This window comes from Drosophila miranda, chromosome 3 (genome assembly GCF_003369915.1).
Source record: "Drosophila miranda strain MSH22 chromosome 3, D.miranda_PacBio2.1, whole genome shotgun sequence".
Lineage (NCBI taxonomy): Eukaryota > Metazoa > Arthropoda > Insecta > Diptera > Drosophilidae > Drosophila > Drosophila miranda.
In genome coordinates, this window is record NC_046676.1 from 7,809,792 (window position 1) to 7,836,444 (window position 26,653).

The 26,653-nt window shown below is 43.4% G+C and overlaps 3 protein-coding genes and 1 long non-coding RNA gene across 10 annotated transcripts; 2 read left to right on the forward strand and 2 right to left on the reverse strand.

Moving 5' to 3' along the window:
• Window positions 1-135: 135 nt before the first annotated feature.
• Window positions 136-19,238, forward strand: LOC108160271 (obscurin). Of its 7 annotated transcripts, none has more exons than XM_017294146.2 (37): window positions 136-510; window positions 1,377-1,498; window positions 1,607-1,738; window positions 1,798-1,968; window positions 2,027-2,192; window positions 3,642-3,734; window positions 3,894-5,037; window positions 6,527-6,832; window positions 6,888-7,130; window positions 7,199-7,334; window positions 7,404-7,588; window positions 7,654-8,214; window positions 8,280-9,140; window positions 9,201-9,306; window positions 9,363-9,544; window positions 9,720-9,794; window positions 10,647-10,813; window positions 10,878-10,992; window positions 11,059-11,298; window positions 11,361-11,729; window positions 11,793-12,049; window positions 12,110-12,321; window positions 12,377-12,516; window positions 12,580-12,772; window positions 12,828-13,820; window positions 13,881-14,182; window positions 14,240-14,421; window positions 14,485-14,654; window positions 14,713-14,853; window positions 14,921-15,106; window positions 15,175-15,412; window positions 15,488-16,069; window positions 16,145-16,845; window positions 16,910-17,042; window positions 17,107-18,758; window positions 18,848-18,953; window positions 19,023-19,238. In XM_017294146.2, exons 1-37 carry the CDS (start codon window positions 502-504, stop codon window positions 19,161-19,163), a joined length of 11,712 nt encoding a protein of 3,903 aa, XP_017149635.1. In that variant the 5' UTR covers window positions 136-501; the 3' UTR covers window positions 19,164-19,238. The 7 variants fall into 7 exon arrangements, with proteins under 7 accessions (XP_017149635.1, XP_017149636.1, XP_017149637.1 ...); XM_017294147.2 differs by having other exon boundaries at window positions 6,530-6,832; window positions 19,023-19,163; XM_017294148.2 differs by lacking the exon at window positions 9,720-9,794 and having other exon boundaries at window positions 19,023-19,163.
• A 179-nt stretch (window positions 19,239-19,417) lies between these two features.
• Window positions 19,418-20,899, reverse strand: LOC117187754. The gene is made up of 2 exons (XR_004472346.1): window positions 20,754-20,899; window positions 19,418-20,665 (listed from the first exon to the last, which is right to left on the reverse strand). It is a non-coding gene; the product is annotated as an uncharacterized LOC117187754 (long non-coding RNA).
• On the forward strand, window positions 19,852-22,469 carry LOC108160711 (oxysterol-binding protein-related protein 2). Its single transcript, XM_017294884.2, has 9 exons — window positions 19,852-20,099; window positions 20,178-20,354; window positions 20,437-20,657; window positions 21,036-21,294; window positions 21,352-21,549; window positions 21,609-21,816; window positions 21,874-22,002; window positions 22,077-22,300; window positions 22,367-22,469. Exons 2-9 carry the CDS (start codon window positions 20,320-20,322, stop codon window positions 22,467-22,469), a joined length of 1,377 nt encoding a protein of 458 aa, XP_017150373.1. The 5' UTR covers window positions 19,852-20,099; window positions 20,178-20,319.
• A 611-nt stretch (window positions 22,470-23,080) lies between these two features.
• On the reverse strand, window positions 23,081-26,547 carry LOC108160710 (PAS domain-containing serine/threonine-protein kinase). Its single transcript, XM_017294881.2, has 3 exons — window positions 26,412-26,547; window positions 23,536-26,166; window positions 23,081-23,464 (listed from the first exon to the last, which is right to left on the reverse strand). The coding sequence occupies exons 1-3, from the start codon at window positions 26,446-26,448 to the stop codon at window positions 23,223-23,225; spliced, it is 2,910 nt and encodes a 969-aa protein (XP_017150370.1). The 5' UTR covers window positions 26,449-26,547; the 3' UTR covers window positions 23,081-23,222.
• Between the last annotated feature and the right edge of the window lie 106 nt (window positions 26,548-26,653).

Sequence of the window (26,653 nt, forward strand, 5' to 3'; positions counted from 1 at the left end):
GTAGATGAGAATCTAAGCACATATGTAGCAATGCATGCGAGGTGCATGTGCATTATTTTTAAATTCTGAAACGATTTTTTCGAGGAGAGCTTTTGTTGTGATCAGCAAATATCGATCAGTCGTACAGTTGTCGGGATGCAGTTAAAATCATTGGTATCTGCACGCGGCGGCTGGCTTTTCTCTCGCGACTACAGTCTATAGGGAAATCTAATATAATACGCTGCATGCCCATGCCCGCATCCGAACCGATCGAATATTGCGAACATATTATGACAAACGAATTCCGGTGCACACAGCCGAATATAAACAACCAACCGATCATCGATTTACGGGGCTAGAGCATGTCCAAAAACCCTGTGCAAATAAATAGAAACGAATTTTTGAGCTGCCTGCAGTAATAAGTTATGCAATACACATCCACATCCCCATCCACAGAAGTGCATAAATTTTTTTAGAGTGTGAAGTGAATCGAGTGATAACCAGTCAATCAGATCCAAAACCATGGATAACGTAAGTCATGCGTGTCCGTAAACATACAACATAAATTCGTGCGAGATATGAACATGTGCCAAAAATTACTTATTAATACATTTGTGCAACGCAACCTACATACACACATATACATATACTGAGAGTATATACACATATGTACATATATAGAGCACTATTACTGTGAGACTTTCGAATTATCATAGACAATCGATAGGATTTGAATTCGAACGCGTTCTTTGGATTAAACTTGAGCTCTTTTCGAATAGATCATATGAAAATTAATCCGTATAGGTGCTAAAATCCCTTTTCGCTGAGAAAAGTTTTTTTTTTTCAATGGTAAATATTTCAGTGATACATACACATTTAATCAATAAATTGTTTCAAAAAGTGCATCCAGACTAGCAAAATTCACAAGTGTAATATTCGACTCCGGGAAACTCCGAGTTTATGTGCGAAAGGGTATCGAATCGATCGGAAACCCTACTAACGAGAGGACACTGTGCTGCCGTGCAATCAGCTGATGTCGATCGTATCAAGCTTTGCACTCAGTAAAATTGAAAAGCGGAATAAATAGACGAGCCATGCTCGCCTGTCTATGTCAACGCAAAATAGACTTTCAGCTAACGAGCTAATTTTTGCACAGAGGCACTTCTTTTCCCGTACACGCAGTAGTACATGTTATGAGGCCAGATCCGATAAATCTGAACGAACGGAAAGCTTTCCCGCTCTTCAATACAAAGATATACGCTGCGCGCAGTACTTATCGTAATCGTACATCGAAGCATTGTTTAACTCTCCGTTGTGGTTCTTCTTCTTGTACTTAAAGAATACTAAACATGGTGTTTTTTGCATATTTATTGTACAAAATGTAATCAACTCAACAGGTTCCAGACATTGTATTCGTGAGCCGGGACTATCAGGCTCAAACGTTGGCCGCTGACGAGATCAGTGTTTCCCGTGGAGACCTCGTCGAACTATTGAGTACAAAAGCCGCTGAAAAATCAAGGTACGTTGCACTAACCAAAGATTGATTAAAGATTGAAATGACAATCTCATTCAGAAGATTTAAAAGCAATGGCGATATGGTGTTGAGGCTTTTGTTTCCCCCTTTCAGATGCTTTGTGAGAATGTTCGATAGTGGCGATGCCCCCAAGGAAGGTTGGGTACCAATTGAAATACTAGAATTTAATCCAAACATGAAAAACTCGAATGGTAAAGAAAACGGCGATGCGGAGTTTAAAAAGCAGTAAGCGTCAAGAGCTAAAGATCTACTGCTCTCTGGATCATTATTCTGGCTATTTGCAGGACTATCCTAAGGGAGCTGGTAGAAACCGAGGAAGAATTTTCCAGAGATCTGCTCCACGTAGTGGAAAAATACATTAAAGGCATTGATAAACCGGTAGTCCCCAGATCAGTGAGAGACAACAAGGATGTCATATTCTGCAACTTTCTGCACATTGCGGAATTTCATAATAAGTAAGTTTATCCAGGGTCGATTCGATCAGAGAAGAGTCTCGCACATTTACCATTTCAGTGTACTCAAGGAAGGACTTAAGTGCTACAGTAATCAGCCGAATATGGTGGCCAAAACCTTTCTTCGCCTGGAGAGGGACTTTGACAAGCATGTGGAGTACTGCCAGAACGAGCCATTGGCCCAGGAGTACCTGAGCTCCGACCCTGAAGCAAGCAAATACTTTCAAGTAAGTATCCTTAACAAAAGCGATTCGAAATCGGCATCTACAGAGGCCCGGGTCTGATTTGGGGGTGTGCGCGGGTATATGTAGGTTCCGTGCCCCATAGATCATTCTCGGTGTCGATAATGCTTTCGTTTCATCTGTTCCGTTCCTGGCAAGCTTCTGGCCAAAACGAATATCTTTGACTTTTATTTGTGTAATTATTGGTTGAATTCAAGCTGCGCTGCCCCAAACGTGGGATCGTCTACACATATTATGCGTGTGGGTATGGTGTATGGTATGTGCGAGAATATCAGTTCAGTTTATTTTTAAAGGCAGATGCTTTCTATCCTAAAGCTTTCGCAGTTTTCAGTTGATTCCGAGTGGTGTTGGCGGTCGTGTCGTGCTAATTATTCCTATACGTAATCGTTTCGCTTTAGGTACTTGAAGTTATACTATTGTCATAAATGAGATCCACAAAGTTATTGCTATCGGCCTATACATATATCTTCAATTGAAACTTTTTAAATATATGTTGAAAAACTTTTGACCAACAAAAATCGATTTGAAATCGAACTGCTTTCGATACAAGTGTGAAAAGTGGAAGGAATGAAGGAAAAAAAATATTTGAAATCAATTTGTTAATATTTGTGACGTTTTCCCGTTATGCAACATTATTTCCCCGACATTTTACTGTGCACGATAATACTTCTGTACATATATTTAAAGACACATTAATACGTACATATATATTTATAAATATATATGTATGCACATATGCGAAGACTTTTTCCCAGCACACATATTTGACCTCACATCTAAAAGTATTCAAATATATACGGGACAAGCAAATATATTGTAACATTGACTTTAAAGAGATCGTGTCTACTCGTAATTGGTTCAGCAGTGAATATTCGTGGTCTTGTGAATATGAAGAGTGAATAAAAAAACACCCAAGTCTATGACAGAGTGAATCTTTCTAAACATCATTCACATCTTTCGCGACTAGTATTCAGATATTGAGTATACATACATATTCATATTCGTATGGTACATACATCTGACTATGTCTTTCCAAACCGAAAATCATTCACGCACACATATTCATTTTTGCAACAAGTGATAAATTTTTAAACATCGTTCCAAAAATAACCCATGGCGAGAGAGATAGAGAACATTTTGTTTTAAATGTATGAGTGAATATTCAATGCTCACGGGGACGGAGACGGGGAGGGGTACGGGGACTGGGACTGGCGCAAATTCAAACGGATGCAGAAAACTATCAAATCCGCAAATATCAACAAATATTATTATTCCATTTTTCCATTTTTCAATACACTCGATTTTTCATAGAGTACATATTGTACGAGTATCTATGAATCTTTTACATCTCAAAATGTTCTAGAACATTCTAATTTGAAGATTATCGCTGGAGGGTTTCATTTCATTGATGTATAACTTTTTCACGTCTTGCAGGAACTTTCAAAACAACTTGGGGACGATAAATCTCTTTCGGAACATCTTAAGCTCCCCATCCAACGGATAAACGACTATCAACTTCTGTTCAAGGTTTGGACATGCCCATACATATAGTACCTATAATTTTTTAGTGGTACTCTGCAATCTTTTACTTTACTTTACCTTAAAATAATATGCAAGCAAATCTTAACTATTACCATTAATCATCATGCTTCATGCTAAGACTACTATAAATGTTTGTTTTCGCAGGACTTCATTAAATACTCACAAAGCTTGAAAGAGAATGTTAAAGATTTGGAGCGGGCCCTAGAGTTAATGCTTAGTGTGCCGGGTAGAGCATATGACAACAGATTTCTTTCTAGCATCGAGGGCTGTCGCGGCAACATCTACAAATTGGGGCGCCTGTTGCTGCATGAGTGGTGCACTTTGATTGATAAGGACGGCAAGGCTCACGAGCGCTACTGCTTTCTGTTCAAGTCAAGAATATTAGTAACCAAGGTGCGCAAAATATCAGAGAGCAGATCCGTATTTATTTTGCAAAACATCGTCAAGCTTCCTCTCTGTAATGTCGAGCACAAAGCCGACGAGAAGCAGATTCTTATAAGCCTGAAAGCCCCGGACGCAAACTCAATCTTTCCGATTAACATTAGGCCCCACGGCGAAGAGGCTCCCCTGACTTGGTTCAAAGAGATTTCCTCGTACGTCAACCAAGACGTTACACTGCAAGAGCACAACGCAGATGATCTGAAAGTAGACTCCTCCCAAGTAGTTGCCGAAAGTGAGCTGCTCCTGCACCTGCCTCAACGCGCAGAGGCGCATGATCCAAGTTCCAGTATTCGTCCCTCCGATGTTGCTGAGAACTACTTCCTGAGCAAGGAGACCAAAGAGCGGCTGCAGCTCGAGCAGCAGGAACTGCTGAAGCTTGAGCAGGAGTCCATCGAGCTGTACAAGAAACAGCACGACCGGCAATATTCTTCAAAGACAACTGCTGAAAAGCATACCAAGGTCGAGTCCAAGGCAGTTCAAATTTCTAGCTCGCAGTCGTACTCTACTTCGGAAGTTCATACCAAGACTGGAGCCATCAGAGAAGAGTCCATTTCTAGGGCCGCAGAGACTACTCCACCGGCTCCGCCAGTCAAAAAGGTTGCACCGTCACCGCAGCCCAAACCGGAGACAGTCTTAGCTCCAGAATCGGCTTCACATTCCAAGGAAGTCGAAACATCGCCACAAGTCGAACCAGTGATCGAGCCTGTGGCTGTCACCAGTTCAATTGCAAGGCAAGAAATACACGAGATCGTATCTGTATCTGAGAAAACTGAGTCAACTGCAATCGAATCAGTTGTTCTGAAAGACGAATCTACCACCGAAACCAGTCAGATTGATATATTAGCTGGTAAGAGCCCCGAAGAGGCAAAGCCTAATACATCACAATATTCGATTCCAAAAATCCAAGTATACAATCCAGTAGAAAACGATAACACTGTTGTAACTAAGCACAGACCCATAGAGCTCAAAGATATCGTTGGCTACAGCGAATCCCTTCAGGATAGCGACACTGCGCCGAGGGGTTCGCAGGGCCGACAGGGATACACTGCTAATATAACCGATAATGCTTCATTAACCATTTGGAATAACAGACTTACCAATATCGCCAACGACAGGAGCGGCGCTAATCAATTCCTGCAGCAGACAGGGCCGCCTCCGCCTCCTATTCCGCCTCATTTCACACGAATGCCCGGCTTCTTCCAACCGCTTCCGCTCATTTCGTACGAAACTACCATTGAGATACTAATTGTCAAAGCCCGCCCACCTTCACCGCCTCCGCCGCCGCCGCCAACCATTAAGCGCCTTCTAGTCCATACTGAGAGTCTAGAGCAGAAGACACAGAACTTCTTTGAAGGCATCTACGACGTATCCTCGTCGGACACCTCGCTTCGCAATGCCAAGCAGAAGATGCGGAGCATTAAGAATACGGTTCTCAAATCGAAGGACTCCACTAATTACGCTCAGGATACTGTACAAAAGGCCAAAGCACGCGACTTTTTGCATATATTTACCCCACCCGTTAAAAAAAGACCCATTTATGAGATTGTCGAGGAGCCCGTTAACATTTATGAGCTTGAACGCGATTATACTGAGTCTATTGCTGACGATTTCAGAGAGCCAAGTGCAGATTTTGAAGCCAGAGGCCAAAGCGTCGGTGGCATGGATGATTATTATTCTGGCTACTCAGTGGCTTCCAAACGGCGCTATGAAAGTAAGTTCCAGAAAGTTCCGTTCCAGCTAAAATATATTTATTTACGAATACTCGTGCCTAAAAGTAATTTGTGTGACTATCGATCGTTGGGATGCCTTTGTTAAATGTTAAATAAAAGTATAAAAATGTAAAGTATAGGTTGCGTTTGAAACGTTTTACGTTCTATCTTCCAGCAATACAATTAAGAAAGTTTCATGTACTTTTACGTGAGTTTCGTGCGTTGTTTTAATCAAAGTCTTAATTTTATAGGTACATCATTTGTGGCACGTCTTTCATTCAAATCTCTGTAGAGTTACAAACGTTCCGTTCCACGTAAATAACTGTGTTTAAAAACAACCATTTCAATGTTCAAAACAAATACACAGACTCTGCTTGTTTAATTAACAATTTATTCGTGTCTACCTTCACAATCCTCCATTGAATCCCACATACTCGTACTCGTATATCCAATCCTTGTCAGTTTTCCAATTGGTTGCAAGTCAATTCAGATTTTAAAGAAAAACGATGCAAAAATATATGTACTAATCTTTGACGAGTGTGCATATATTTTTCATTGTCCTAAATTGATAATTGAAATCGTATTAAAATATACTTTGCCATACTTTCCATGCTTCGATCTCGAAAGCAGCATCCTCCAGAACTCGGGACTACGATAGAGGTACTTCGTATGACAGCACTGCAGAGAAGCACTATGGAGTAAGTTCCAGACGCGATCGTAGCTCCGTTGACAAGGTTGAGGCACGCTCATCCCTCCTGGCCACAGGCCGCACAGAGAGCCGCGCCGAGAGCCGAGCTGAGAGCCGGGCTTCCTATTCAGTAGCCGAATCGCGATCTGGCATCCGGTCTGCTTCCCGTCAACTAGAGGATCGACCACTACGCTCTGTCGACAAGCCTGTTGTCGTAAAGATGCTAAAGAGCGTCCAGGTGGACAGTAAGTACCCTCACATATAAGTGCCTCCGGCTGCAATGCAATGTATGATTTCCAGTTGGAGAGACCGCGCATTTTGAAATCCAGTTCAAGGACCAGCCCGGACTGGTGACCTGGCTAAAGGATAACAAGCCCCTGGAAGATCGTTTGGCTGATCGAGTTATTCAGACTAGTGCTCCAATGAATTCGTACCGGTTGGACATCAAGAACTGCAGTGAGAGCGATGCGGGAACCTACACCATTCGCGCTCAATCCGCGTCCGAAACGACCACTTTATCGGCGCAACTGGCTGTGGGCCAAGGTACGCGTTTGGCACATTCAAATTATGAAGATTTGTTCATTAATTTCACACTTGTTTTCCGACCACAGCACCTGGCCATGATGAGACTAAAACCAATGTGGCGCCAGCATTTCTGGTTAGCTTAAAGGATGCTGAAATGATTGAGAACACTCTATTCCGCTTCATGATCAAAATCAAAGGCGATCCCAAGCCCAGGGTTAAGTTGTAAGTAGAAAAAGAAAGGCTTAGAACAAAAAGGGCATTTATTTTATATGTGATTTCAATTCCCTTCAGCTACAAGGATCAGGTGGAAATCCTGGAAGTCAACGATCGCATTCAAATAATCAGAGACAAGGACTATTTGGGATTCTATGAGCTGGTCATTGCCGACGTCCAGAAAACTGACAGTGGAACCTACACTTGCAAGGCTTCGAATAAGTATGGCGATGCTAGCTGTGAAGCTGTAGCAACCACAGTGGGTAAGTACTGCTATTCGATGAGAAATTCTAATGTGCCTAACTTTATAAAAATATTTGACATATAGAGGACAGGAATCCGTTCGGTGCGCTCAGTGGACAAATTCTGCCAGCCGGGGAGAGGCCCGTGTTCGCTTGGAAGCGAAACGGAGAGGAGTTCGATCCCGAGGAACGGTTCAAAGTACTCTTCGGCGAGGACGAGGACTCGCTGGCTCTGGTCTTCCAGCACGTAAAGCCTGAGGATGCCGGCATCTACACCTGTGTGGCTCAAACATCAACTGGAAATATCTCCTGCAGCGCCGAGCTGTCGGTTCAGGGCGCTATTCAGACCCTGAACAGGGAGCCTGAGAAGCCCACACTAGTGATCGAGTACCGCGAGGCCAACACGAGCATCGGTGGAACGGCCATCCTGGAACTGCAGTGCAAGGGCTTCCCCAAGCCAGCCGTGCTCTTCAAGCACGAGGGCGAGGTCGTCGAGGTGGATGACCGCCATAAGTTCATGTACGAGGACGAGGAGAGCATGTCGCTCATTATAAAGAACATCAACACCGCTGATGCCGGAGAGTACACTATTGAGGCTGTGAATGAACTGGGCCATGATGAGTCGACGATTAATCTAGTCGTAAAAGGTAATACTGCAGCACTATTATCTATGATCTGAATCAGGATATAACCTCTTACTTTGCGCTCGTAGCTCCACCGAAGATAAAGAAGATTAAGGACATTACTTGTTCGGCTGGAGAGACAATCAAAATGGAAATCGAAGTGGAAGGCTTCCCTCAGCCCGCCGTGATTGTGACTAACAATGCGAAGGATGTGAGCAGTGAGAAAAACGTGAAGATCACATCGAGCTCCGTTGGAAAGAGCGTGGAGAAGGTTGTTGTCGAAATTTCGGACATAAAGCTAGCCCAAGCGGGCAACTACTCGATTAGGGCCACCAACGACATCAGCCAGACGTCCGAGTACTGGAGTTGCACCGTCAAATCCAAGCCAGTGATAGTCAAGACCTTCGAGAGCGAGTACATCCACGGGGAAAAGGAGAACGTGCAGATGACAGTCCGGATAGATGCCTACCCCGAAGCCAAGCTTATCTGGTACCACGATGAAACCGAGATCAAGCTAACAGACTCGAAGTACAGCGTGAGCACCGATGGCAACGCCTACACTCTGAAGATAACTGGCGCCACCCGCGTGGATGCTGGCAAATATACGGTGAAGGCCACAAATGAGCACGGGTCGGCGACCAGCTCCACCCAGCTGCTGATCAAGTGCTCCCCGGAATTCACCAAGAAGATGAAAAACATTACCGTAGCGGAAGGCGACTCTAATGTGGAGCTTGTTGTGGGTGTCGATGCTTATCCCCGTCCACACGTCAAGTGGTACATTGACGGCATCGAGATCGACGAGAAGAGGAACGAGTTCCGTCATGTGGAGGAGGGCAACGACTTCAAATTGGTTTTGAATAAGGCGGCAACCAATATGCAAGGAACATACTGCTGCAAAATAATGAACGACTACGGAAAACTGGAAGACAATTGCGTTGTGACCGTCAACTGTAAGTGTCAATCAAAACTGCTTGATTTCCCTGCCTAATCTTTATCTTTTCCAACTTAAGGCAAGCCGAAGGTGAAGCGGGGTCTTAAGAACATTGAAGTACAGGAAGGAAAATCCTTTACATTAGAGGTCGAAGTGTACAGCGAGCCAGAGGCGAATATTAAATGGTATGCATTTGATATATTTTGTGGGTGCGAATACTCAACACTTGTCTTGTGTTTAGGTTCAAAGACGGCCATGAAATCTATGAAGATGCACGCATTAAGATTTCCCGCGATTCGCAGCGCATTGAAAACTATTACCTTACTCTGAATCTGGCTAAAACTGAAGACTCGGGTACTTACGAGGTCAAGGCAGCAAACTTTATTGGCGAGACGACATCCACCTGCAAGGTCGTTGTTTTAAGTAAGTTTTCCAAGACACAACAGATGCAAGGCCTATTATTTCTCTCTATATTATTCCATTGGGGAAACGACTCGTAAACTTAGGGCGTAGAGCTGGTGAAAATTGTCTCATAGCGGTTTCTTTTTTGAAATTACATTTAAAATATCCTAATCTTCAATATGCAATTTCGATACAGCAAGCGACACTATGTCTCTGGAACAAACAGTGACTAAAACTATGATTGCGACGACTGAACAGCCTGAAGAAGGGGGTAAACCACAAACATTTTCAATACATCAACTAAAGACCATAATCTAATACTACTTGCACTTGTACATATTTGGAAAATGCATATGGATGTGAATGAATAATTGGTCTAGTCGTAATCTCAGTACCAACAAATTAACATCGAAAACGATCAAACATCTTCTAAGCATACAACATTAACATAATTTCATCATTACAACTGTACAAAGAGAAATACTAATTCAGAAGACTATTAACTCTAATCTGTATAAAACGCGAATTTCTGTGTGCATCGTGCTAAGGAAATGATTGGAGTACTTACAAAAATGCACGAGCATCAAATGAGAACGCACGACTGAATCGAAATCGAATCATACATACTATACTGAACTTTTTATTCAGTGTTCGAGTAATAGAATGAGTAAAACCTAAAAATAGTTTGTAAGAACTAGTCTATAAGGCTGATGATTTTTTTGAATGTCTCTTTATATGTACATATGCACTGCTTTAGGGGTGATATCATTTTGATCACTTGTATATGTATCTCTTCAAAATATTCAAATGTGGATCTTCTGGATTTTTTTTGCACACAATTCAGAGCTCCAGCACAGGAAGATCTCCATCATCATCGTTCTGGAACTGAAACAAACACTTTTTAATATATTTATTTCTCTATTTTATTGGATATGTGGGGTCTTTCATTACTTTCAGTGATATAATGCTGAAAGATTACAATCCAACTTTATAAATAAACGCTGCACTGCAAACACTAACCATACAATTCGATATTCTCGAATCTCTGTACAGATATAAAATAGTAGCATTTAAGTTCAGCATCCAGCAGATCCACGTGTACTGATGGCTCCTTACTTTGTAGCTGTTCCTGAGATCCTCCACGTGGACGTCTTCCAGACGCACAGTTTCGAGAGTGTTCCACTCAAATATGAGGTCATCGCCACGGGCATACCCAAGCCGGAAGCGATATGGTATCACGATGGGAAACCGATTACATCGGATAAGCATACGGCGATTACGGTGGATGGGGTTTGTTTCAAATGAATGCCAATCTGTGTTGATATATGGGTGTAAAACGGTTTATATATTCCAGGATCATTATAAGCTGGAGGTGCAGTCCCTAGATCTTGTCGATGCTGGAGAGTACAAGGTGGTTGTGCAAAACAAATGTGGCGAGAAGTCGCATCAAGGAGATCTGTCTCTCTCAGGTAGGATAATCTATTCGAAAATCTGTCGTTTTCATAATAATTATTCTTTTATTCGTGCGTTTAAAGGTGTGGCTGAATATCGCAAGCCGATACTTACCCAGGGATCGGGCCTAAAGGACATAAAGGTGAACAAGGGAGATAAGGTTTCTGAGCCGGTCATATTCACAGCCGATCCCGCACCCGAAATCGTGTGGCTCAAGGACGGCCAGCCAGTGAAGGAGAGCAATAACCTCAAGCTAAAGCTGGAAAAGAAAGAACTTGAGCATGGTCTGCAGCAATATACTTGCACGCTGAATATTTTGGAAGGTATTGCGGTAAAAATTATTATTTGAACTTAGAAAACTATATATCTATTTGTTTGAGTACAGCTGATATAAAAGACTCTGGACGATATGAGTTGAAGGTAAAGAACAAGTACGGAGAGCTGGCCACAAGCGGATGGATCGATGTTCTGGCCAAGCCAGAGATTTCCGGATTGGAAGACCGCAAGTGCATGCCCGGCGACACAATCTGCTTCGAGGCCGTGGTGCTCGCCAACCCGAAGCCGAAGGTATCCTGGACCAGGGGGAATGAGAACCTTTGCAACAACGAGAACTGTGAGGTGATCGCCGACGTGGATGCCGATAAGTACCGACTCGTCTTCCAGGCGGTGACCCCAAGTGAATCATCGAAATACACCATTACGGCGGTCAACAGCGAGGGAAGGTCCAGTGTTGAATTCAACTTGTCTGTGCTTGGTAGGTATCTTGTCCTTGATGCGACTCTTCACTGCTACAACTTATTATTCAAACATTTTTCAGTGGAGAAGCCCACATTCATTGTCCAGCCTGAGAGCCAGAGCATTCACGATTACAGGCCTGTTTCCACTAAGGTTTTGGTGCACGGTGTCCCCCTGCCAACCATTGAGTGGTTAAAGGACGACAAGCCGATTAATTACGAAGCCATTAACAAGCCCCTTAAGGACAAGCTCTACAAAAAAGAGGACACCAAGAAAGGATCCGATCAAATCGAAGGTGTATTCGATATAAAAACATTCAGGGAAAACGATGTTGGAACGGTAAAACATCCATAAGAAATCAGTGTAAAATATATAGTAACTGGGGTGATTTTCTATAAGTATACCTGTGTGGCCACCAATGAAATCGGAGTGACAAAAGCACCCTTCAAGCTGGCTCTGCTCTCCCTGGCACCAAGCTTTGTCAAGAAGTTGGACAATGCCCTGGACGTGCTACAGGGAGAACCCCTAGTGCTGGAGTGCACCGTGGATGGCAGTCCTCTGCCCACTGTCCAATGGCTAAAGGACGGCGAAGAAGTGAAGCCCAGCGAAAGGTATGCCACGAGCACGAACTATCATTGGATGTTCCACTTATGCCTCTCTTTTCAGTGTGAAGATTTCCACTAGCCCAGAGGGTTTGGTCAAATTGGAGATTAACCACTGCGAGCCCAACGATTCTGGGGCCTACAAATTAATCATATCCAATCCGCATGGACAGAAGGTGGCCCTGTGTGCGGTGGCTGTTAAACGTGTGTATTGCATCCACTATCCTTTACCCACTGATATTTGCAGTATAGCCCTTTAAAATACAGCTGAGGAGGTGCAGCCGAGGTTTACTAAACCAATTGCCAACCAAACTGTTGTCGTGGGTGAACCCCTGAAGCTGGAGGCTGAAGTGTACGGTTTCCCAGCTCCTGAGGTTAAATGGTACAAGGACGGCATGTTGCTTCGTCCTAGTCCGGAGATTAACTTTATCAACAATCCCAATGGAAAAATTGGACTGATGTAAGACTTGATATATTACTGGAAATACGAATTATATGTTTTACCTAATGTTTAGCATTGATGCCGCACAACCGCAAGATGCCGGAGTCTATAAATGTCTGATAATCAACAAGGGCGGAGAGATGGAGGGCGTTTCCAAGGTGGAAATCGTGCCCAAGGAGTCCAAGCCTGCATTTGTGGCCGAGCTTCAGGACTCATCGAGCATCGAAGGTTTCCCTGTCAAAATGGACATCAAGGTGATTGGAAACCCAAAACCAAAACTGAAATGGTTCCACAACGGCCACGAAATCCTGCCAGACCCCAAGCACATTGCGATTGTGGAGAATCCAGACAACAGCACGAGCCTAATCATAGAGAAAACCGTTCCCGGCGACTCTGGACTATACGAGGTGATAGCTCAAAACTGTGAGGGCTCCACTGCGTCCAAGGCCAAGCTCTATGTGGCTCCAAAAGCCGACGAAACGGCCACTGAAGAAGCACCCCAGTTTGTTTCGGCTCTCCGGGATGTCAATGCCGACGAGGGTCAAGAGCTGGTTCTATCTGCGCCGTTCATTGCAAACCCAATGCCCGAGGTGATCTGGACCAAGGATGGAGTCACGCTCACTCCCAGCGAGCGTCTGCTGATGACCTGCGATGGCAAACACATCGGACTGAGCATAAAGCCAGCCGAGGCTGCCGATTCGGGCAACTACACGTGCCTGCTGGCCAATCCCTTGGGCGAGGACTTATCCGCCTGCAACGCGAATGTCAGGAAAGTGTACAAGCCGCCAGTGTTCACCCAAAAGATCTCCGATCAACAGCAGGTGTTTGGCAATAACGCCAAGATCCCGGTGACTGTATCCGGAGTTCCCTATCCAGATCTGGTGTGGTACTTCCAGGACAAGCCCATTCCCAAGTCGGACAAGTATAGCATCAAGAACGATGGCGATCATCACATGCTAATTGTCAACAACTGCGAAAAGGGTGACCAAGGCGTCTACAAATGCATCGCCAGCAACAGGGAGGGCAAAGACATAACCCAAGGACGTCTGGATATTGTCAATGAAATGTGAGTATCCGTATATATCCTTAAGATCTTTTCTGATTCGATTCGATCCACTCATCGCAGCAAGAAGCATTCGCGTTCAGAGCCCCCAGTATTTCTCAAGAAGATTGGTGACTGCGACATCTACGAGGGCATGATAGCCAAGTTCACAGCCTGTGCCACGGGATATCCAGAGCCAGAGGTCGAGTGGTTTAAAAACGATCAGAGGCTCTTCCCTTCAGATAGGTTCCTGATTGACGTCGAGCCGAATGGCCTCCTGCGGCTGACAATAAAAAATGTCACCGAGTCCGATGTGGGACGTTATTCTTGCCGCATTTTCAATCCATATGGAGATGATATTTGCCACGCGGAACTGTTCTACGACTGTAGGTGCAGGTGCTCTCGCTTGGGTTCAGATTATTCTAAGATTATTGATGTTGCAGCCTTGGATAGCCAGCAGAAGCCACTGGAAGATCAATACACCGATTTCAAGAAGTACAAGAAGTCCGGAGCTCCTCCACCATTGTCGGAAGGTCCAATTATATCTCGTATGACAGACCGGGGATTGCTCCTGTCGTGGAACCCATCGGTCCCTCTGACGCCACGTTATCCCATCACATATCAAGTAAATGATGATAAAATTCGAACTTAACCTCAATTAATAGTGACGTCACTTGCAACGTAATAGATTGAAATGATGGACCTACCTGAAGGAGACTGGCGTACCCTTCGAACTGGAGTACGCAGCTGTGCCTGTGACATCCGTAATCTGGAGCCATTTAGAGACTATAGATTTAGGATACGAGTGGAAAATAAGTTCGGCGTGAGCGATCCTAGTCCTTACACTCAAACCTACAGGTGAGCAGAAGACGCCTTTAATGCATACACTTTTATAAATTAAATTGTTCTCTTCTAGGCAAAAACTGGTGCCAGAGCCACCAAAAACGTACACCTACCTGCCACCAGGCACGGACTTCAGACCGGAGACTTCGCCCTACTTCCCCAAGGACTTTGATATTGAAAGGCCGCCACATGACGGATTAGCCCAGTCTCCTCAGTAATTTAATAGCATGGCTAAATCATACAGAATAGCCCATAAAAATGGTTTTTTTTTTGCCATACAGATTCCTGCTTCGCGAGAACGACATTAGTTACGGAGTGAAAGGCCACAACACGGAGCTTATGTGGTTCGTTTATGGTTATCCGAAACCAAAGATGACCTACTACTTCGATGACATGATTATCGAGTCGGGTGGCAGATTCGATCAGAGCTACACACGAAATGGACAGGCCACGCTTTTCATAAACAAGTGAGCCGTAACCCACTATACTTCCAATATATTTATTACCGAATATATTTGTGATTTTATACCCATAGTATGCTGGACCGCGATGTGGGCTGGTATGAGGCGGTCGCCACGAACGAGCACGGTGAGGCTAGACAGCGAGTGAGATTGGAAATTGCCGAGCATCCACGGTTCTTGAAGCGGCCGGATGAAACCTTCATAATGTCCCGCAAAAACGGAAGAATCGAGGCCAAACTGGTGGGCATTCCCTTGCCAGAGGTTCATTGGTATAAGGACTGGAAGCCAATTGCAGAATCATCTCGCATCAAGGTAAATATTTTTATCGGATTGGATTTTCCTACGGCAGGTCATTGACAGTTTTGCTTATTGTTCTTCTGAGACCAGATTAGCTCCTATGACCCCGACATCTACGTTCTGTCTATACACGATTCGATCATCAAGGATGGCGGACTATATTCGATTAGTGCCAGGAACATTGCTGGCTCCATTAGCACCTCGGTAACCGTGCACATTGAGGAGAACGAGGATCAGTACATCTACAAGACGTACGGCAGACATCCGTATGTGCGATCCAAGCAGCTGCGCTACCAGGACAAGTACGATATTGGCGATGAGCTTGGACGCGGCACTCAGGGCATTACTTACCATGCTGTCGAGCGTGCTACCGGTGATAACTATGCTGCAAAAATCATGTACGGTAGGCCAGAGCTGCGGCCCTTCATGCTGAACGAGCTGGAGATGATGAACACGTTCAATCACAAGCACTTGATTCGTCCCTACGATGCCTATGACACTGACCGCAGCGTGACTCTTATTATGGAACTGGCGGCGGGAGGCGAGCTGGTCAAGGACAATTTACTCAGACGCGATTACTACACAGAGCGAGATATAGCCAACTATGTCAGACAAACCCTTTGGGGTCTCGAGCATATGCATGAAATGGGAGTGGGCCACATGGGTCTCACGGTAAGCGAGAGAAAATGTGACGACGCCTGGAAGCAAAATCTAATCTATATTCTTTCTAAATATTCTTAATTACAGATCAAGGATCTGCTCATTTCGGTGGTCGGCAGTGATTACATTAAGGTATCGGACTTTGGTTTGTCGAGGAAAATCAACAAGCACAATCTATCGACACTGGATTATGGCATGCCAGAGTTTGTTTCGCCCGAAGTTGTTAATAAGGAAGGCGTGAACTACTCCCACGATATGTGGACCGTGGGCTTGATCACCTACGTACTGCTTAGTGGCCATAATCCGTTCCTGGGCATAGATGATAGGGAGACATTGACTAAGATTCGAGAAGGGCGCTGGGACTTTAAGGACGAGCTGTGGACTCACATCTCTGATGATGGCCGTGACTTTATCAGCCGTCTGCTCCTCTACAGCCCAGAGGAGCGAATGGATGTGAAGACAGCTCTGAAGCATCCATGGTTCTTTATGCTCGATCGCCAGGCCTCCGACCATGACTATCAAATCCGAACCGATCGTTTGAGGAACTACTACGATCACTTCAGGGACTGGTATGCCAATGCATCTTGCAAGAACTACTTCCGCAGACGTCGTCTGAGTGGCTGCTTCCAACATCCATCGAAAATGGTATATCCCCCCGGTCACGTTTATACCCCGGAGGCGACACCAGAGCCTTTGCCAGAGCCACGCAAGAGAGCGAAGCGCGAGGAAGTTGTTTCGAAATACTTGCATCCCGACTACGAGCTAGGTCTAATTCAATCGGAAAGCCAGTAAGTATAAGCCAGTATAAAATCCAATAAATCGTTTAAATTCTCTTACTGTGTATGTTCCCAGTTACCAGTATGGTCCCGATACATATTTACTGCAACTGCGGGATGTAAACTTCCCCGTAAGATTGCGTGAATACATGAAGGTGGCCCATAGGCGATCGCCATCGTTTGCATTAAACGATTCTGTGGATTGGACGGTAAGTACAGTAGCCTACTTAATTACTCGTGGTATCTAGGTTAACTCTCATACATCCTTTCCAGCTGCCTGTGATCCGCGAACGACGTCGGTTCACTGATATTATGGATGAGGAAATCGACGACGAACGCACGCGCAGTCGCATCAGCATGTATGCGGCCAATGATTCCTACTCCATCAGGCGCCTGCGAACGGAGCTGGGCCCACGTCTGGATGAGTACACTGAAGCCGAGGCCATGATAGAGACCCAGCGCGAGGGCTATCCACCCTTCTTCCGGGAGAAGCCGCAGACGATTGCAATAACCGAGAACCAACCCAGTCATATCCATTGCTTTGCAGTCGGCGATCCCAAGCCGTGCGTCCAGTGGTTTAAGAACGACATGGTTCTGTCTGAGAGCAAGCGCATCAAAATCTCAGTCGATGAGGATGGTCGCTCCATTCTGCGATTTGAGCCAGCCACCCACTTCGATGTTGGTGTCTACAAGGTGGTGGCTAGGAACAAGGTGGGCCAAACTGTGGCCAGATGCCGCATCGTGGTGGCCACTCTCCCAGATGCACCAGACTCACCCGAAATCTCTGCCAACAGTGGCTCGGAGATTCTCCTCAGATGGAAACAGCCCCGTGACGATGGCCACTCTACGGTCCTCTGCTACAGTCTGCAGTACAAGCTCAGCAACTGCGATGCCTGGACCACGGTGGCCGACAATATCGATCATGAATTCTACCTACTGCACGATTTGAAGCCAAACACAAGCTACCAGTTTAGGCTGGCCTCTAAAAATCGCATTGGCTGGAGTGAAATGGGAATCCCTGTGGCCGCAACCACCGTGGGCCAGGACGCCCCCAAGATCCACATCACCAAGGCAATGAAGCATTTACAACAGCTCACCGAGAATGGTCATCAGGTGATACCCGAAGAAGAGCGCGTCCACACCGACTATCACTGCGAGCGAGAGCCCCCCAATTGGGTGACCGATTCGTCCGTGAGCGACAAGTACAGTTTCATCTCGGAGATAGCACGCGGGGAGTTCAGCACCATCGTGAAAGGAATTCAAAAGTCCACCGACACAGTGGTGGTGGCCAAGATTCTCGAAGTGACCGATGAAAACGAGGACTCGGTTGTGGCCGAGTTTGACAACTTCAAGACGTTGCGGCATGAACGCATACCCGCACTCTTCAGTGCCTACAAGCCATTGAACGTGCCCATAGCCATATTCGTGATGGAGAAGCTCCAGGGAGCCGACGTCCTCACCTACTTCAGCAGCCGTCACGAGTACTCCGAGCAAATGGTGGCCAGCGTTGTCACCCAGCTGCTGGACGCCCTTCAATACCTGCACTGGCGTGGATATTGCCATCTCAATATACAGCCCGACAACGTGGTAATGGCCTCGGTTCGCTCGATTCAAGTCAAATTGGTGGACTTCGGTTCGGCCAAGAAGGTGAACAAGTTGGGCGTCAAGGTTACACCATGCGGCTCGCTGGACTTCCAGCCGCCAGAGATGATCAACGACGAGCCAATATTCCCTCAGAGTGACATTTGGTCTGTTGGTGCACTGACATACTTGCTCTTATCCGGATGCAGCCCATTCCGCGGGAACGACGAATACGAAACGAAGCAGAATATTTCTTTTGTGCGATATAGATTCGAAAATCTGTTCAGGGAAGTTACCCCAGAGGCAACACGATTTATTATGCTCTTGTTTAAGCGTCATCCTACGTAAGTACACCAGAAAGACACGATTATATTTATTGAGCATTTATAAAATGCAATTCATTTAATTTTACACATTTCATTAATCATTTCAGCAAACGGCCATACACAGAAGATTGCCTGGAGCATAGATGGCTCATGTCCTCTGATTATATGGTTAGAAAACGAGAGCGCGCTATATTCTTGGGTAATCGTCTGAAGGTAAGGCTCGATCGATCCTATGCCAATAAATGGTTTGAAATTGATTATTAATTTCTCTTTTAAAATCAGTCCTTCTGCGATGAATACCATGACCACAAAAACGCCACAGCTACATCATCCAAAGTCCTCAATACGGTATCCGGTGGACCTACACCAACTCAACTGCTTCGATCGAATAGCATCCAAGAGGAACTGCTCACAACATTTTAGTCAATTAGTTCCGACGTACGCATAAGCGAATGTTGTTTTTTTTTTTCTTGTATATATGGAATATAAATAATTATACAACATCCAAAGTTCTATATATATAAATATATTATCTGGTTAATTAAAAAATATTCTGATTTGAATTGCTTGAATTTTTGTTTACAATGTTGGACTTCTAAATGCCCACACGGCTGCCGACTCATCGCGGCACTCCCACGTTCTTCCCTCCACAAACCCATAAACGCGAAAAACGGCCATAAATTTATAGATATATATTTTTCCCCGAGTCAAAAATAGATAAAGGTCATCAGGTGTTTCACAGAGCACAGAATGTGTAAACATTTATGACCGCAATGCATTTGGTCATTTCGGAATTAAAGCTTTCCGCTCCGCCGTAAATAAAATCAGAATAAAGGGCATTTTACTGTCGAGTCAAAACACTCGGCTGCCACAGCTTTATTAATTGTTTGATAAAGGCCAATTTGTGTGCGCACACATATATGTATGCATGTATTTTTAGGTGTGTATGTATGTATGTATTTATATTTAATAAAAATCGGTGCACTTGAACTCATGAATCGATTCAATAAAATCATCTCTGAAGAAAAGCTCCAGTTTTCAAAGCTGTTAAAAGCTTTCTTATCACTCTATTGATTAAATTTTTCCAAGAAGCTGAAACTCAGAAGTAAGTGGCAGATACAACACGAAAATTTAAGAATGTATATTAATCCAAACCACTGGCTTATCACAATGTAACGAAAATAAAATCGGAGGTTGAAATTTTGTAAACACCTGAAACATACATCAGAGCATTTATTTGCACTTGGAATATAAATGAACGACACTTTTTGGTCACAAGATTTACAGTCCAACAATTAACAGCTAGGTTCAAAAGCAGACAGACACTTCTGGTGACACGCATACGTACATATGTATATAGTATGTATAGATGTGTGAATGTGTAATCAAGTAGCTAACTAATCTAATGCCTTACCTACTTTACTTAACCCTTTTCAGAGTTTGGACTCATTCTCCCACATGTCTCTTCCCAACGCTACCACATAAGTATTTGTAGAAGCAGATTCAACTGTTTTAACGTGTTCAAACCAACAGCACAAAAGTCAATCAATAGTATACGATCAATTCAATAAATTCAAAAATGGCAGAGGAAGATTTTATCGAACGTGTCGAAAGGTAAGTTCCGTTGCTTCAAACTGTAAGAATACAAAATTAAAATATTACTTTCGGTTGTAATAATAACATTTCGCCTTCGCAGAACCGAGCTTCCAGCTCCAATGATATCACGGAGGGAAGTAAGTATCTGGGCTATCCTCAAGAACTGCATTGGAAAGGATTTGAGTAAAATTACCATGCCGGTAATGCTAAACGAACCCCTGAGCTTCCTGCAGAGGCTATGCGAATATATGGAGTATGCACAACTTTTGACACAAGCAGCTCGCCAGGACACTCCAGAAGATCGAATGAAATATGTTGCAGGCAAGTATCTAAATTGAATGGTTCGTAGATTTTCATTTAAGTAAACAGCGAGCAGTCCATGTAAGTGCATATGTACTTAACTACATATGTACATACATTATATACAGTATTTATGTACGCTTGTACGCATGACATATTTATAGACAGCCGAATAAATCGGTATTCACTTCTTTCACGGCTAGCCAGGTAGTAATGATTCACGTATACTAGCTATTTTAAAGCAACAAACAGTATGGATTTCTTGAACAAAAACAGGGTGTTCACGGCAAAAATTTTGTATTTTCAACAAGTGTTAGGTGAAAAAGTGTGACCAAGTATATTTTTTTTTATTTTAATAAAATTTCTATTGATAAATTAAATAAATTTAAATACTTTTAGCTTTTGCCGTTTCTGCTTTGGCTTGCAACTGGGAGAGACTCGGAAAACCATTTAACCCTCTCTTGGGCGAAACATACGAATTGCAGAGAGACGATTATCGAATAGTTTGTGAGCAGGTCTCTCACCATCCACCAGTTTCTGCATTTCACGCAGAGTCCAATGATTTTAAATTCCATGGCTCCATTAACCCAAAGATTAAGTTCTGGGGAAAAAGTGTGGAAGTTAATCCCAAAGGCACGGTCACCATTGAGTTTCCAAAGTGGGTATGCTCATATAAATTAATTAAATCATGCTAACGGTATCCGCTTTTTGTCAGATGGAAGGAAACTTACACCTGGACTAATGTAAACTGTTGCGTGCACAACATTATAGTCGGAACACTGTGGATTGAGCAGTATGGAAAGATGGTGATAACAAATCATTCCACCGGTCACATTGCGAACCTAACTTTCAAATCAGCCGGTTCTGGGGCCAAACACTTGCATCGAGTTGAGGGCTTTGTACGGGATTCAAGGTAAAGGATGCGAATAACTCGGAAGAATGAATCTTAATTTTTAAATCACATATTTTTAGCGAAAAGAATATATTCTTTTTGTATGGTAAATGGACAGACTTTATCAAATGCTGCTCTGCGGAATCCTATGCGCAATATATGAAACTGGGAACCAGAAAGAATGACGGTGGCGACTTGGGTGATTCACCTGATGGAACCCCGAAGAGGATGTTTTCTAAATTGAACAGCTTTAAGCTGAGCTCTTTTCGCAGCATGTCCATACAAGATGTAAGTTCGAGAATCCCAAAAACATAAATTCTTTTTTAACATCCAAATATTTCGTAGAGCGACAACATTCCACCTCTTGAGCAAGAGACAAATGACATACCAAAGAGCGACTCTGCATATTCGCTTGATGTACCAGACTCCACCGTATTATGGAGTTGCAAGCCACGACCTTCCAACTGCAACGAGGTACAATATGATTGTATACATATGTATATTGGATATCTTATATGATTTTATTTTCAACAACCTTATACTTGCAGTACTACCAATTTACAAACTTTGCGCTGCAGCTTAATGCTATGGATAAAAATATGAAACCACCGCTAACACTTTGCCCTACCGACTCGCGTCTGCGACCTGATATATTATACCTCGAAGAAGGAAATTTAGATGGTGCATCAAAGGAGAAGACTCGCCTAGAAGAAAAGCAAAGATACACTCGCAAGCATCGAAAAACCACTAATGGCGATGATTGGACACCAAGGTAACAATCTTACCCATAAATTACATGATCTACAGCTAAAATATGACGAAATATTCGTATTTTTAGATGGTTTAAGCATGTAACCAACCCCCACACCAAAACCGAAGATTGGAACTATACTGGAGGATATTGGGACCGTAAATACGACATCGCCAATACAATATTTTAGAAACATTTTAGAGTATACATGTGATTACGTATTATATATTGTATTTGTATAAAGTTTGTGAGGTGTATTCACTAAGAAATCGTTGATAACTGGATAGATGTATGTACATAGTACATGGCTCAATGTACTACGAATTGGCCAAAGTTATAATATGTCAAACCATGGCTTTGAACAAAAAATGGAAATATACCACGCAATTTCATATGAGCTTTTGGCATACAGTAAACACAATCCAATCCAGTCGCACAAGCATCCATTGTTTTAAAACAGATATTAAGTTACAGCTTACTTTTCGTAGTCAAATATATCTATGTGTGTAGGTGTTAATTATCTGACAATTCCATATGATGCAATTAAAATGTTATTCAGTTATTTGTTGCGCTATAATATGTTGGACATTTTTTACAACTACTATAAACAGAACATAAACTAAACGGTATAGTATCGTAACCTCTGCTGAATGAAATTACCAAGCAACAGGCTGATTTTAACTGGGATCTCCCAAGTAAGACATTACCTATTGGCATTTAACCTTTATCTCCCCCGATCTACGAGTGACGTGTATTTGGTGGATGGTGGATTCCCCGATTCGAACATAAAGACTGTGATAGTAACAGTAATATACATATTCGATTTATTTTGTTCATTTTAAAAGATTCCAGGACCTTTGTTTAATTGTCTTCTTCACATATACCGCTATTTACATTGGTGACACTAATAATAATTTACACACATAATAAAACCAAAATCATATTACTTCAAATTCAGGGTTCTAGGTTTTGTGTTAACGTCGTGCAAGCTAACTACGTTATAGGCAGAGACGCATGGTTCAAGTTTGTGTTTAAATATATCGTTTTCCGATTTTGAAGAGCATATTTGTTTTCCTGTCTCAGTGTGGCTCGCAGCAGGAAGCGATAATCTCAGTTCATGATTACTGATTGAGGAATTCAATTGAAATTGCTTCGCATAAAGTGTTTCCATCTTATTGTGCTTATCTGTGGCATAGACAGAACCAAAAATACTTACTCAATAAAATACAAAAATTAATAGGCATTGCATCGCTTACCTTCATTATTTTTCCATAGTTTTATGCCTGTTTTTTGTGTTGCCGTCAGCTTTGTGTCCTCGTCTGGCCCGCCTATGGAGCAGTCTTCAATATGGGAGAAGCTCTCCTGCGGCGAAATGGTTGACAACACTGATGTGCTGGAGTAGTAGCCCATGAAATGAGTGTCGGGTTCTGCCTCATGCGCCTTGCACGGAACAATCCATGAAAAATTAAAGAGCGAAGAATTGACTTCTTGCGTGAGCCAAGGATCGTTTACTAGCTGCAGCATTGTGCAGCGGTATTTGGGATCTTTGTTCAGCATGGACGTCAAAAGACGACTCAGCTGCTCCGATACCATCTTTGGTATTTGGACTTCTGCCTTTACAGTATCTTCGACGTCGATAAATGGGTTCTCGAAAAACATTAAGACGTACAGAGTGACGCCGAGGGCCCACATTTCAAGCTCGGGACCGACATATCTATTGCCAGCCAGGACTTCGGGACTGCAGTACTCGGTCGTGCCATAAAACGTTGAAAAGTATTTGCCTTCTTCCATGAATGTCGCTGAACCGAAATCTATTAGCTTTATGTTAAAATGATGATCAATGATTATATTCTCGTCCTTTATATCACGATGGAGTATTTTCTGCTCATGCAAATAATAGACGGCATCCGCAATTTGCCGGAAAATATAGCTTCCCAACTTCTCCTCCATTAAAGGCCGTCGTTCAATGAACGTCCATAGGTCCATTCCCGAACCGTGTTTCTCCATCACCAGCTGGTAGAATAAATCGTTCTCAAAAACATCTAGCACCGATACTATATTCTTGTGATCTAAGGTCTGCAGGAGGTGGATCTCGATAGGAACTTCCTTGCCATCCCGGTTCTTAATCATAAATTGAGGGCAAAGTTTCTCCTTCAAAATAAACTTTGTTATAACCAATAGCCGATCAGTGTTCCGAAAAGCCATATTAACATAGCCGTAAGCTCCCTTGCCAATTTGCCGGATCGAAGTGTAGTGCTTGCTATAGTCCCCCGAGTACAGCTCGTCTTCGTACTTGGACATCAATGAGAGAGAGTTTGGTCTGCTGGAATTCTGAGCAGCTGTTGTCTTAATAACTTGCCCCAGGGACTGCTCGATAGTGCTTGCCATGCTGTTGAATGTTGATGTGAGATTGGCATAGTTGTACTTGTCGCTCTCTAAGCGATTGGAGGGGTCTCGACACACCCAAATGCAATACACTCGGCGGGAGCAGGGCAACACATGGAGCAATACCGAGTACACAACGTCTATGACAGTGCCATCAGCGTGAATCGCCTCTCCCAGAAAGTTTCCATTAATCGAACTGAGTAGCCTCGTGGCTGGATTACTGCTTGAAGCATCACAAGCCTCTATAGATTGGGACTTCACCTTGTCCAAGCTCATTTCATTTAGGTGGGATAGCGACTCTTCATACTCGTCAGAGGCGAACTTTTTCGAGGGATTCACTGGTGTCAAAATGTCGTCTATTGTAATGTCTTCGGGTGGTCGAATATCGGAAATCATGTCGCTGTTACCCTCCTGGTTACAGCTTAAGTGGGTTCCGCCATTCAGTCCCACGTCGTTGAGAGAATGATCACTTGCAGGTGGGATTGCGGACAGTTTTTTACAAGATTGAAGTGAGGACTCGTTATCAACGATAAACGGATCTGTATCGGGCTCCCAATCATTGCTGGTAATGGATGTATTCGAGACGTTTGGGCTTTTATCTTCGCGGAAATCTTTGCCGAAGTTAGGTAAAATTGAAGATATATGCATTTTTGTTATTTTTTCCTGGCCGTATCCGAACATCAACACAGAGAACGGCTGATTGCAAGTCTGAACGTTGCCTATTTCATCTACCACAATAAGCCCACTCAGATTTTGGAAAACCCACACGGTTATGTTGAAGCACGTATTGCAGGAATGCGTTGTTGAAGAACCAATCGCTTCCGGTGTAGTTATAAGCAAGCAGAGCGGAAATTTAACATTGTCTGTGGTGCGTCCTGTGGCTCTCTGCTTGCGCAGGCTCTTCGATATCTCTCTACTGTCCGGATCTGGGAGTTTTATGAAGGGTATTAGTGTTGTAATGTTCACTCCAACGACGTCTTCGGTGGAGTAATAAAGGAATATTGTCGCAGTGGCAGAGTCGGCCATTGTTATCGCACCGAAGCGGTCAATGCCTATTTGGCAAATGTGTCTCTGAACCGGCTCGGCGACAGCTATGTTCCGTCCTTCGTTGTCTATTTGTCGAATCCAGAGCGAGACCAATATCTTAGTGCTCTGTTTTGTCTTCATTTCTATCACTTTGCCACTGAGCAGGACAACTCTTCCCTCATCGACATCAATCTGCATTTCCGCCAATGACGAAATGTGACTTTCCGTTTTACAATTTAGTAAATCAAAAAAGCTTTTGTTCCGTAACTCCTGCGACGTATATCCCAACAAGTGGCATGCTTTATTGTTAACAATGAAGATCTGTCCGTTATTTGAGTCTATCGTAAATATCGCCTTATTCGGGTTTATCCCCTTCGACGAATGTAAGTTGGGAGGCGGCATATTAAAGGCGTTTGGATCCATCATATTTAAAATACTCGATGTGTCTTGATAAGAGCGGGAACAAGTGCTTTCGCCTGAAATACATATAATTTGCCACTAATTAAAAGAAATCCGCATTTTCTGCAAATAATATATCATTCAGCTACTATTAGCTGTTACTTGCTTAATTTTGTTGACAAAAAACTGATTGACATTCTATTGAAGAATATATAGTAAACGCTTTTAACCTTTTTTATATGTTTAATTCTTAATGGCAAAATCAAAACAAATCCATAGCTACACCAGGGTCAATATATGGACTGGGTTTATGGGGGCATACCATTAGTAGGTTCCACCATGCCGCATTGATCCGCCATTTATAGTAAAATATTTTCCAGCTCAGCTTGTGCAATCTTATAATTTGAAGCAGCCTACAATAATATAAAAAAATAAGACACTCAAAACATGGGAACGAAACCGTGTTTATCACAAAAATCAATTGGTTGGCGCATGCGAACAAACATTTTCATAATGTTACTGCCATTCAAATTGGATACGGTCTCACTTGCACATTTTTTAATG

What these genes read in the sequence shown, in the direction of transcription:
- LOC108160710 (XM_017294881.2), bottom strand. Translation starts at nt 26,448, where the DNA reads ATGGCGGATCAATGCGGCATGGTGGAACCTACTAATG. An exon ending in CATGGTGGAACCTACTAATG is followed by an intron (nt 26,167 to 26,411) that starts GTATGCCCCCAT and finishes TATGTATTTCAG; the next exon opens with GCGAAAGCACTTGTTCCCGC. An exon ending in ACTATGGAAAAATAATGAAG is followed by an intron (nt 23,465 to 23,535) that starts GTAAGCGATGCA and finishes TCTATGCCACAG; the next exon opens with ATAAGCACAATAAGATGGAA.
- LOC108160271 (XM_017294146.2), top strand. An exon ending in AAGCAAGCAAATACTTTCAA is followed by an intron (nt 2,193 to 3,641) that starts GTAAGTATCCTT and finishes CACGTCTTGCAG; the next exon opens with GAACTTTCAAAACAACTTGG. An exon ending in CACGCTGAATATTTTGGAAG is followed by an intron (nt 11,299 to 11,360) that starts GTATTGCGGTAA and finishes GTTTGAGTACAG; the next exon opens with CTGATATAAAAGACTCTGGA.
- LOC108160711 (XM_017294884.2), top strand. Translation starts at nt 20,320, where the DNA reads ATGGCAGAGGAAGATTTTATCGAACGTGTCGAAAG. An exon ending in GCAGCATGTCCATACAAGAT is followed by an intron (nt 21,817 to 21,873) that starts GTAAGTTCGAGA and finishes AATATTTCGTAG; the next exon opens with AGCGACAACATTCCACCTCT. An exon ending in GACCTTCCAACTGCAACGAG is followed by an intron (nt 22,003 to 22,076) that starts GTACAATATGAT and finishes TTATACTTGCAG; the next exon opens with TACTACCAATTTACAAACTT.